This window comes from Panthera pardus, unplaced genomic scaffold (assembly GCF_024362965.1).
Source record: "Panthera pardus isolate Hobbes unplaced genomic scaffold, ASM2436296v1 HiC_scaffold_12, whole genome shotgun sequence".
NCBI lineage: Eukaryota > Metazoa > Chordata > Mammalia > Carnivora > Felidae > Panthera > Panthera pardus.
In genome coordinates this window covers 72,199,000-72,211,351 of record NW_026526677.1, presented here as the reverse complement: position 1 = coordinate 72,211,351, position 12,352 = coordinate 72,199,000, and the positions used below count along the sequence as shown (strand labels likewise).

Here is a 12,352-nt window from a genome sequence, read left to right as displayed (position 1 = left end):
ACTGATGTTTCATTCTTGGAATGTGCTATGAAGAGGAGTGACATTGGCTGTCCCTTCTAGTGATTTGCAAACTAGAAAAGAAGATCCAAATTCTGTTGTGACTTTTACAAAGGGAAGGGATAAGCTGTTGTTGAGCTTTGTTATAATGTGACCTAAACTAGTCCAGTAAACTGAGAACTTATGGAGGGGGAAGTTAGCCAGATGAATTCAGGGAGAAGAGAATTCCACAGGATACTGAGTTTTGACAAGAACTGTCTGGAAGGAGAATCCTCTGTGCTCTGTGTTCATCCATTTAGCTAGTTTCCACATCAATGCATTCTTTCACCTCTAGCAAGCCCAGATAGCAAATGAAAAGTGAACATATCCCACACAATATAATAAAAGCGAGTACTTTTATTTCAATAAAATAGAAAAGACAAATGTACATCCTTCACAGTGTCACCACTTTAAAAAAATAATACAACAAATGTATCCCCTGAAGGTAAAATGAAGTTCAAGACCATTAGCATCAGTGATTTTCCCCACTCAAGAAGTCACCAGGATAGAACCCTCCCCAGCTATTAAAATTGCTAAGACCTTGGTCAGGTTTGTGAGCTGTTCCTGATCATTTGGGTCCATAGCAAATGAAAGGTCTGAGAGGGAAGGAGAAGGAACAGGAAAGGAAGTTACAAATGAGGGAACTTTTGGCAACATTAACAAAGCTTACTATACCAAATTCATAATCTAAAAACACCCCTACCAAGCCCTGGGGTCTTGGAATGTAGTGGCGCAGTGGCGGGGAGGCAGAGAAGAGACGGCAATGGTCATCCACGTTGACACACAGAAGTAGAAAGATACCCTCAGAGTTGAGCAGCATGTCATGGCGTTTTGTCCAGGATTCCCTGCAAAGTCCTATAATCCAATTCTGAGAGTTTCCCACATCCACCTCCCAGTAATATTTGCCAGAGGTGAAGGTCTGAGCTGCCCAGGAAGGCTTATACTGTGAACTCCCTGGACTGTGGGGCAGGTCTTGATGGTCGGGACAACACTGCAAACGTCTCAGGTCTTCAAACAGAGGCACACGGTAATTCCTTATCTTATCATCAAATGTAATATACACTTAAGTAAAATGAAAACAGTGAAGTCAAAGAACAGAGTTTAAAATTTCTGTGGGACAAGTGCAATAGTGTTCTAGCAAATGCTGAACAACCAAATCTCTAAAACCAAACAAAACTGGTTTGTTTGCTGGGAACACTCCCACACCACCATGGCCAGTTTCAAGGTACTTACCACTTAGTAATTCCTCGTAAAATTCTGGAACATGTAACAGCTTTCATGGCAGAGTCCACACTAACTGCCCCAGAACACTCCTTTATCACAAGTGACTATACGGGCTGTGTGTCATTGGCAATCCAGAGACCCATTCGGGAGAAGGGGCTTCTTGCCTAAGCAAGTAAATCTCTATTCATACAACTAGATGAAAAACAATTCTGAGAATACTTAAAGATGTAGGATGGCAGGATCTGGTTTTATTCTCATTAGCTCATTGAAAATTTGGGAGCCTGCTCATTGATGCCAAGTAAATACCAAGATGGCCCTTCACTCAAGCTTTCTCATTTATCAACTTGCACAAAATCAAATAAATATAGTAACAGTAATAAATATTATATATCATTTCAAAAATATGATACTGTTATTCTTATTAGTCTTAAATAGTGATAACTTTGTCCAAACACAAAGATGTAACATGTCAACCAGCAAAGGGAAAAGAAACTGGAAATCCATATTTGCCTTTTTTTTTTTTTTTTTTTTTTTTTTTTTTTTTTTTAAAGAAGTGGTTCCTTTCTCTGAATTTCTAACTCAGGCATCACGGACTGGGAATCCAACCTATCCCATCCCATGCCTGCTTCTCCTGTCAGCCAGGCTCACTGTCTACTTCTTTCTTAGGGACAGCGAATCCACACAGCAAATCATGTGTTCCATGTGTTTTCTGGTTATACCTGTTTTTTATAAACATTTTTATCCCTTTCTAAATCTAAAATCTAATGATTTTTCAAATACATTCACTAACTTAAATTTTTAGATAAACATTTAAATAACAATTTAAGGTGCTTCTAGGAATCTGAACATCTACGTATAACTACAATTAACAACTATAAGTTAAAATACACTGAATGAATATGCAGTTTTATGTGTCAAGTGCTTTCCGGGTGCCTGGGTGGCTCAGTTGTTTAAGCATTTGACTCTTGATTTCGGCTCAGGTCATGATCCTACAGTTCATCAGATGGAGCCCCATGTCGGGCTCTGCGCTGACATCAAACTGACAGTGTGGAGCCTGCTCAGGATTCTGTCTCCCCCTCTCTCTGCTCCTTTCCTGCTTGCCTCCCCGTCCCCCAACAAATAACTATATGTCAAGTGCTTCATTTTTTTAAACTCACTGTAAATTGTCATATAAGTGTTATATTTAATTGTTTTTGACTGCCTTCAGGTATCTAACAATAAAATATGGTTAATTACAAGGGTTTGCATATTTATCTGCTTCCCAGTTCTCTGCAAAGACTAATAGAGCAATGAGGAGAGGTCCTCCAGGTGTATCTCCTCATGGAGGAAATAGTGGGGTCTCACCAGGGCGCCACCTCTTACCTCGGAAGTTGTTAAGCCTTTCAGACATCCCGGTGATTGTCCACTCACTGAGCTGTGGGTCCACAGGCTGGGGCAAGTGCGCCTGCACTAACTGACTCCTGCAAAGAAACAGAACCACTTACTGACCCCTCTAGTCCTATCATAAGCCTCCCTTGAAGATGCTCCTTCAAAATCCTCACAATTGGGTGCAAAGGGTCAGAGTTTAACTCCACAAACTGAGGGATGTTGTAGTTGTTCTTGTATTTTATAACTAGCTACTGTGCTCTTATCACTTCAATCTCCGTAAGATAGATCACTCACAAATGTGTTTTCTCCCTTCGCCTTCCCTATGGAAGGCACACAGCTGTTCTCATTTAGTTCCTGAAACCCAATAGGTGTCAAATAGAGCTTAATAGGGCCTAATATATAGAGCTTAATCTCTGTAGGGGTTTTCATCTTTTTCCCTCCCCTCTCTTCTCATCATCCTTCCATCTGCAGCCTCTCTGAGCTCATTTGTTGTTGTTGTTTTTTTTTAATGTTTAGTTATTTTGAGAGAGAGAGAGAGAGAGAGAGAGAGAGAGAGAGAGAGAGAGAGAGACTACAAGTAAGGGAGGGTCAGAAAGACAGACTCAGGCTCCAGGCTCTGAGCTGTCAGCACAGAAAACAATGCGGAACTCGAACCCTTGAATCCTCAAGTTGAGAGGTCATGACCTGAGCCGAAGTCGGACTGAGCCACCCAGGCACCCCTCTCTGAGCTTATCTGCCTTTCCTACAGAATATGTGGAATAAGCCTCAAATAATTAGGATTTTGAAAATTAGAGGCAGGAAAAAGTTATATTTGGCAACTTCTGCATTAAGCCTTGCAGCTGAAACCACACCCTGCTTCAACCCTCACTTTTACCTAAGAGTGGTCAATATAAAACCAAGAAGTGTCTTAGACAAGGAATAAATGAGGGCATAAAGAAACTTGTCATAAAAAGTTGTGGGTCCATCTCAGCAGAAATAACCTGACCACTGTCACCGATGCCATAACTTGGATGGAGGGGCAAATTTACCTTTTCATGATGTCTCCCAAATCCTGTAAAGAGAAAGAGGAAGGCTTAGCTTTGAGCACAAGATATTCCCCTGTTTAGTCTAGTCTGAGGCTATGAGGCTGAACTGGAAAATTCTCTATCTCCACTTTCTTCCTTGGTAAAATCATTTGCCCTTTTCCTTATCCTTAAAAAGATAAGATTTGGTCTTCTATTTATATGGTCTTCTATGTATTATATGATAAAATTATGATCATGATAAAATTTAAAGCAGAAGGTGTTCTTAGAGCAAACAATGGCTCTTTGGTTGTAATATACAGTGAGGTTCACGAAGGGTTTCTTCAAAGTTCTTACAAGGGTGTGTGGGCTCTAAATCTACGATTTCAAAAGAGAAAGAATGGATACATCCCACATACTGACAAGTCCAGATACAAAACTGAATTATGTATTTAAAAGCTGCTTTGTGGCAGTTGGTTAGAAACTCTTAGTAGAAAAAGTGAGATGATTTTTTTCTGGATCTGTTCCTCACATTTCTATATAGTTTTCCTTTTCCTGTATAAGGTGGATGTGACCCTGGATCCCTGGGTTATACTGGAGGAGCAAAGCCTGCTATTGCACAGAGGAGGCAGAATTTGAACTTTGGAACCAGAAAAATAATGGAGGTCAAAAGGGATATGGATCTCAGTGGATATAAATGATTTCCAGCCAGGCTCATGTTCATCCTTCCTCAGTCCTTACCTGGAGCAGGTGCACATCTGCTTTGAGGTACATTTCCTTCAGCTCCTCATAGATTCTTTTCAGGAGTTTCCCCATTTGAAGCATTCTAGCTACATTTCTCCGGAGTCGATGAAAAATTATCTTGCCTTCAATTGCCAGGCTCTCTAAATGTTTTTGCTTTTCTTTGTGGAGGTATTGGTACACCTTAGGATATTCAGCCTTGATCATCACCATCCTTAGATTTACAAAACCCTGAAGTGACATTGGTTTAATTAGGTCATGTATCTGGACAGTTTTACTCTTCTCTCATTATCTACAGTTTGCATGCTATGCCCAATGTTCTGATCTTAGTCTGTTGTGCTGCTTTTACAAAAACGCCACAGACTGGGTACCTAATGAATACAGAAACTATTTCTCACAGTTCTGTGTGCTGGGAAGTCTACAATTGATGATGGCAGATTTGGTATCTGGTGAGAGTCTACTTCCTAGATAGCCATCGTTTCGTTGTGTTCTCAAATGGCAGATGGCCCAAGGGACATTTCCAGGGTCTCTTTTAGATGAGCACTGGTCTCATTACTGAGGACTGTGGCCTCGTGACCTAATCACCTTGCAAAGCCCCCACTCCTATTACCACCACCTTGGGGGTAAGAGTTTGAACATACAAACTGGGGGAGGAAGCAATTCAGATCATAGAAGTACTACATACATTTTTAGGTCTTTCTCCTTCTAAGAAACCACATATTTGGCTTCTTTCTTACCTTCCTCCCTCCTTCCTTTTCTTCCTTTTCATTTATTTGTTTGCCTGCACCACTGCTTCCAACTACTTACTCTCAAACTTCCATATTTTCATGTGAAAATAGAAATTTAAGATCAAATTTTGTTGTTTTACAGGATTCATAACAATCTCAAAATCATAATCCATTCTTCTCAATGCTTGTACTTATAAACTGACTATCTGCTCTCAGGAAAAAGCAACAATTTGCTTTCTCAGGAAAACAGAGGACATCACACCTGATCTTTCTAAATTACCTCCATTCCTTACACACACTCTTCCACCAGTGCTGGGCTCTGCCTGCCTCTTACTACCGGGGCTAAACCCACCTCCTCTTTACTGGTCCCCCTGTCTTGTCTTCTCAGAGATATTACTGGTCTACATTACTATCCCACAAACTAGTTCTTGCCTTGCCTTCATGTCTCTGTGTCTCTCTCTCCCTTGTCCTATGGGCCTGTCTCCATTTTATTCTCTCATTCAGACACTTTTTCACACTCTCTTTCCCTTTCTTTTCACACAGCTCTTAAACATATACACATTTATCAAATTATTTTGGAAATGTCAAAACTAAATATTGTTATTATAATGACTTTATCCAGCTTCTATGCTAACACTTTCATTGTCATCAAAGCCAGACTTAGTGACCAGATGTGATCAAACTCACTGTGCCCAGGGATGCAATTTTCAACTATTCATCCAAGCAATGAGTCTTCCCTTCTGTCTCCTACCCGTTCCTGAACCACACATTCCAACAATAGGTTCCAACCAAGAGCCTATTTTTACTAAATTGAAATAATATGATTCATTCTTATAGTACTTCACCTTGATCTTGTTTACTACTCATTTCTTTTACTAATCTCTTCTGTCTCCTCTGCTCTGGGAAGCTGCATTCTCAGGTGCTCATCTCCCACCATCTTCTAACAACCACTCAGATCTCTGCCCAGATGTAACCTTGGCAATGGTTACACCAGCACATCCCAGCCTGCACTCTTTATACCCATTTTCTGCCTTCATTTTATTGCAAGGACTTCATAAATGTCATATAGCTTAAAGTTTACTTCTTAAATTTCTGGATTGAGTTCTCTCATTAGATTATAAACTAATGAGGTCAGTGATTTGTTTCTCTTTTTGTCCAGTTATATATCTCTTTGTTGGCCTAGAACAGTGAGCAACATACCATAGGTCCTCATATGAATGAATGTTTCATCAGAAATCCATCCTAAACAATCAAGCTAATGTTCTTATTCCCCTTTGGCACTCTCACAGCACCATGTACAGATTCCTGTTCAGTGAAGTATTATTCCCTCATATTGCCTTTTTATAGGTCTCTAGGTCTCCTCTAGTACTGCTCAAGTTCTTTGAAAATAATGGTGTCATTTTCTTCTTTAGATCAGGTTCTCTGTTCCTCTTTGTGAATCAATAAATGACACAATCAAAAATCCTTAACTAGGCATTTGCATTCTTGACCTGGCTACGATTACATTTCTAGCCACACTTCTCACTATGTTCTGCTTCATATCCTATCTACTAATCAGTAGGTCCAGCACCGAGATCTCAAACAATTCCATGGGTTATCTGGTTTGTCTCATCTTTAGTTTTCTTGTCCCTCAGAACTCTTTGCCATCAATACACAGGAAATTAAATTCTAATAACTTATTTTATCACACTGATGTTTTACTGGTTTGAGAAGCTTTTGTTAACATTCAAAGTTTACTAAGTTCCTACGGAAGTCTGTATTTACCTCCACCCTACTGATCATTGCATTCTGCCTTGTGAGAGTGCATTTTCTTGTCCCTGATAATGTATTAGTGGCACATATTGCTTTATCCAGAAAAATCAGGGAAAGGCTTTTAGTTATACAATGGACTCAATGTGAAATCCTGCACTGAAGGTCATGTTTTCATACAGTTCTTATATGTAGCTCTTTTTCTGATCATCTGGTCAGGAAACATTATGATTTAACTTAGGTTCTTCCACTGTCAGTTACCATGGTATCTGTCCCAACCTGGTCCAAGGGAAATAGGGCTTCCCACTTACCTGCCATACTCTAAGTAAGTTGTACTCTTTGTTTATATTTCTCTGATTTCTCTGCCTGTTTTTCCAAATAGATTTCATTTGCATCAGAAGTTTCTCCTGTAAAAGAATTACAAATTTGAGCACTAGAAAAACAAATATGTAATTTTCAGATACCTCAAAAAGTGATAAAGGGATAGACATGAGAAAAATAAAAAAGGAAGCAGAGATGTCAGTGAGTTTCTTTGGGAACGCAAATAAGTCACAACTGGGAGGCTGACCAAAAGTAGAGTTCCTGAATTTGGAAATGAAATCTATTATCTGAGGAATCTAGTACTGATATTATACGTAACATGGAACATTTTCAGAAATGAATCTTAATTCATATTAATTTTGAAATGATAGCCATCACGTTTTCTATGGCATGATTAGAACATATTGAAGAGCCTTATTGTCATCATGGCAGAAGTAGCCAATGACTGTCAACTGCCACTAGAGATTATCCACCTGGCCAGTTACACTGAAACACCAGCACCCTCTTCAAGTCATCATCATTCCTCTCCCCCAGCCTAATAGAATTTAAACTTCAGAGGAGCAAGGATGTTTGTTTAGTTTCTTCGGTGCTGTATCCATAGGTTTTAGAACCATGCCTGGCAGATGGTGTTTACAAATTCTACTTGTTTAAGGCATAAGAGAAGAAAAATAAAATCACTTTTGCTCATTGCCTATCAGATACCAAGTCCTCCACATTTCACATGCATTCAGAGGCAGTACTTACCCTGCAGTGCTCAGCAACCTGTGAAACTGGACAGTGTATGTGAGTGGTATGCCCTGGCGAATGAGAGCATTGCAAACACAGCAGGCTCTTGTCAGTTGGACAGAAGATATTCTTCAGTGCTTGGTGTATCCAACACATCTGCCTGGCAGACCTCGGTAACTTCTTGGCAACTGATTCTTTTTTAGCACGAGCTTGTCCCTCAGCAGAAATAATGCTTTTGAAGTCCATGCGTGGAGATACTGCCCTGCATACAGGGCAGCGGGTGGGATGCTGGGCATCTTCCCACAGGAGGCAGAGACACGGAGTACAGAAGCTGTGTCCACAGTTAATGGTGACAGGGTCTGTGAAATAGTCCTTGCAGATGGAACAGATAAGCAGACTGGGGGCGCAGCGCACAAAAGTAGAATCCATGTTTCTGAGGAAATAAATGGAAATAAAATAAATAAGCTTTTGCTCACTAATACACACATGCACGATAACAGGATGGGTGGTGCTTGGAGTAAGATGGTGAGGCGGAAGGAGAGTCTTCCAGACTGAGAGCCTGCGTCCTTGTTTTCCAGCCATGGCCTCCAGCCCTGCTTTTCAGCTTCCATTAGAAATTCAGGATTTGTCAGCCATGTTGTCTCTTTTACAAAGACATCAGAGGTTTTGGCTCACCCCTAGTCATAGTAGGGGGCATTGTTTTTGTCCAAAGGTATCATGGTTTCCCCTTATTTTCTCTTCTTTGATTGGTTAGCACAGGTATGTGCTCCAATTCTGGCCAATGAAATAAGAGAAAGAAAGACTCCCAGAAGAGTCTATAAGAGGTTTTCTTGTTCTAGAAGAAACATGGAAGAAAAATCTGCTTTTTCTGTTTCTGGACATTATATGGATACAGTACTCATTTGCATTCCCATTTTATGATATCAAAGTGAACTAGCTTGGGTACAACAGCCAATACTCTGAGCCTAACAAGGGGATGGGAAAAACCTTCTGGATTTGCAAGAATGGCACTGAACACTTGCCTTTTCTGGAGAGGTTAACTCAAAAAAGTAAAAAGACACCATAACAATAATTGAACCTGGCAAGAATCATCAGTAGATGCTAAAATAACTAAGACTTTGGGAAGAGAGTATTTGTATACCAACAAAGTTCTACTAAAAGTATTAGTTCCTAAATGCAAAAGAGAAAATAGTACCTTTTCAAGGTAAATATTTAGCAGATACATTAACCAGGTTACCAAACCATGGCCATGAATTTCATGCATTTATAGATGTGGACCACTTAAGGACTATGGCACACCTGTAGTATCCCTCCCAGAAACATTTAATCTGTAAGTAACCATAGGGGAAAGTCAGACAAATACATTTAGGAGACATTACACAAAACAACAATCCTGGATTATTCAAATAATCTTAGTTTCTTAGGAGAAAATGTTTCGAAATGATTATACAGGAGGTGACTAAATTATGAAAATTAACTAGGATGGGGCATCTTTGACCGTTCCTAGATTAAAAAACCTACCAGCCAATAAGGACATTTTTGGGACATGCAGGGACATGATAAAAATAAGGGGGTCTTTCCATTTCAGCTTAGAAATGTAGAGAGCTGGAAAGCTTGTTGCCACCCTCCTACCACAAGAAAAATGCTAGACAAATGAAACAATGATCTGTGTTGAAACTGTTAGAGAATTGAGGTAGCAAGTCAAACAGCAAAGATAGATTCTGCATAGAGAGCACAAGGAAAGAGCAAAACAGGACCTGTTCATGTTTATCTGGGGCAGATTCCACCGGAGCCCATAGAAATCTCTGTGAAGATAAAGTAGCTTAATTAGCTGCTAAAAACAAAATGTGAGCAAGGATAAGTGTGCAAAGCCCCTTAAGATCATGGACAGATATTTGTAGGGAGCAATGCAGCTAGAGAGATGAAAGACATAGGGTCTCTTTGGGAAGAGGACCTAGAGCCAAACCAAGAAGTAAACAGAATATCTTTCAAGTAGTACTCCTCAACTGAGGGCTCCCCTGACTCAACTGGGGAAATTTGGCACTATCTAGAGACAATTTTGGTTGTCACAACTTGAGGCATATTACTGGCATCTAATGGGTAGAGGCCACAAATCCCTTTAAATACCCCATAATGCACAACACAAGAAAGATAACTCTTACAGCAAAGAGTTAGCCAATTTGCTAACTGTGTGAAGATGAGAAAACCTCTATTAGAGGCACTGGAGGTCTCTGGAACCCATAGCCTTAACACAGTCTTACTTTGGTAACCATAGCCATAACAAACTTCAAACCCATATCAAATATTGACTAGATTAACACAAATCATCATACTAAAGGCCTGGCAGAAGAAACTGTGCTCACCAAAAAACATGAAAAAGACTTACAGTATCTACTGTCATAGCACAGTATCTCCTACATATATATCAGGTATTCAATAAAAAATGATGAGGCATATCAAAAGGAAAAAAAAAATCCACCTGAACTGACAAAGCACTCCTCATAGCCAGCCTTAGATACAACACAGATGTTAGACCTATGAAATGAGGACTTTAGAATAACTATGATTAGTATATTAAAGTCTTTGATGAAATATGTAGACATCATGCAAGAATCATGGGTAATTTCAGGAGAGACAAAAACTGTAAGGCAGACTCAGATAAGCCAGGAACAAAATCTGTAGAAAATGTCATTGTCAGGCCTCATAGTGCATGTAATACAGTCAAGGAAAGTATGAGTGACCACAAAAATAGGTGAATACAAAACACACAAGGAAAACACAAAGAGGAAGTACCATGAGTGGAAAATAAAAACTGAACGAGCAAAGAGCAGTATGACAATATTAAAAGACATAACATATGTGTAATTGAATTCCCAGAAAGACAAGAAAGAAAGAAAATGGCAGAAGAAACATTTAAAGAAATAATTTTAGAAAAATTTCCAAAATTTGTTAAAGTCATCAAAAAAAGATCCATGATATTCAAAAAATATCAACCAGAAAAAAATAAAAACTGAACTAACCAACACAAAAACCCCACACCTTGGCAAGTCATATTCAAACTGATTGAAAGTAATAACAAGGAGAAAGTCTTGAAGGCAGCCACTGTATTAGGAGGGGAAAAAATTACATACAGAGGAATAAAAAATAAGAATTATAACAATAAGTTTTCCAGAAACTATGCAACAAAGAAGACAATGGAATGATATCTTTAAAGCATGGAAAGAAAACAAGAGTCAACACCCAATTCTATATCCAGTGAAAATATCCTTCAAAAATAGAAGATATTTTCTATTCCAAACAAAGAAAAACAGAGGGAATTTGGGGCCAGTGGATCAAATGTACAAAAAAAAAATACACACAAAATTCTTCAGAGGAAAGCAGATCATGTGTGTGTGTGTATGGGGGGGGGGAACTTGGATCTACACAAAGAAATGAAGGACACTGGAAATGCAATAAATAATGATGAAATGTAAGGTATTATCATATTTTCTTTAATGATAACTAACTGCTTAAAGAAACAGTAGCCACAATGTACTATGTGTTTATGACATATGTAAAAGTGAAATGACAACAAAGACATAAGACACAGGAAAGAGAAATTAGGACAATGATAAGCTTTTGACATCACATCTGAAGAGGTACAGTATTACTGAAGGGGGGATAAAATCACTGAAAGATGTCTGTAGGAATACCTTGGAAATATTGCAGGTTTGGATCTGAACCACTGCAATAAAACAAATATTGCAATAGAGTTGAGTCAAATGAATTTTTTAGTTCTCCAGTGCATATAAAAGTTAGGTTTATACTATACTGTAGTCTATTAAGTGTGTGATAGTATTGTGTCTAAAAAAAACCTACATACTTCTTTAAAATTTTTTTAAAATATTTATTTATCTTTGAGAAAGAAAGAGCACGAGAGGGGGAGGGGCAGAGAGAGAGGGAGACACAGAACCCTAAGTAGGCTCCAGGCTCTGAGCTGTCAGCATGGAGCCCAACACGGGGCTCAAACTCACAAAATGTGAGATCATGACCTGAGCTGAAGTCGGACATTTAACTAACTGAGCAACCCAGGTGCCACCCAAAACCTACATACTTTAATTAAAAACTACTTTATTACTGAAAAATGCTAACCATTATCAGACCTTGCAGCGAGTCATATTCTCTGATCACAAATCACCATAACAAATATAATAGTAATAAGAAAATTAGAGACATTTTGAGAATTACTAAAATGTGATAGAGACATGAGGGGAGAAGATGCTACTGGAAAAATGGTGCCGATAGACTTGCTTGACAAAGTGTTGCCCCAAACCTTCAATTTGTAAAGAGTCTCTGTATCTGTGTAGCACTACAAAATGAGGTATGCCTGTATTTTAAACTCTAAGACACTAAAAATAATGAAAATAGAGGTATAAATAATGAGTGAGTCACTTGAAGAAATAAAATGAAACTTGAAAA

General features: G+C 38.9%; 1 protein-coding gene across 1 annotated transcript; it reads right to left on the bottom strand.

Moving 5' to 3' along the window:
* Positions 1 to 604: 604 nt before the first annotated feature.
* LOC109267048 (tripartite motif-containing protein 77-like) lies at positions 605 to 8,323 on the bottom strand. The gene is made up of 6 exons (XM_019449553.2): positions 7,913 to 8,323; positions 7,159 to 7,254; positions 4,371 to 4,601; positions 3,657 to 3,679; positions 2,623 to 2,720; positions 605 to 1,098 (listed from the first exon to the last, which is right to left on the bottom strand). The coding sequence occupies exons 1-6, from the start codon at positions 8,321 to 8,323 to the stop codon at positions 605 to 607; spliced, it is 1,353 nt and encodes a 450-aa protein (XP_019305098.1).
* Positions 8,324 to 12,352: the final 4,029 nt, after the last annotated feature.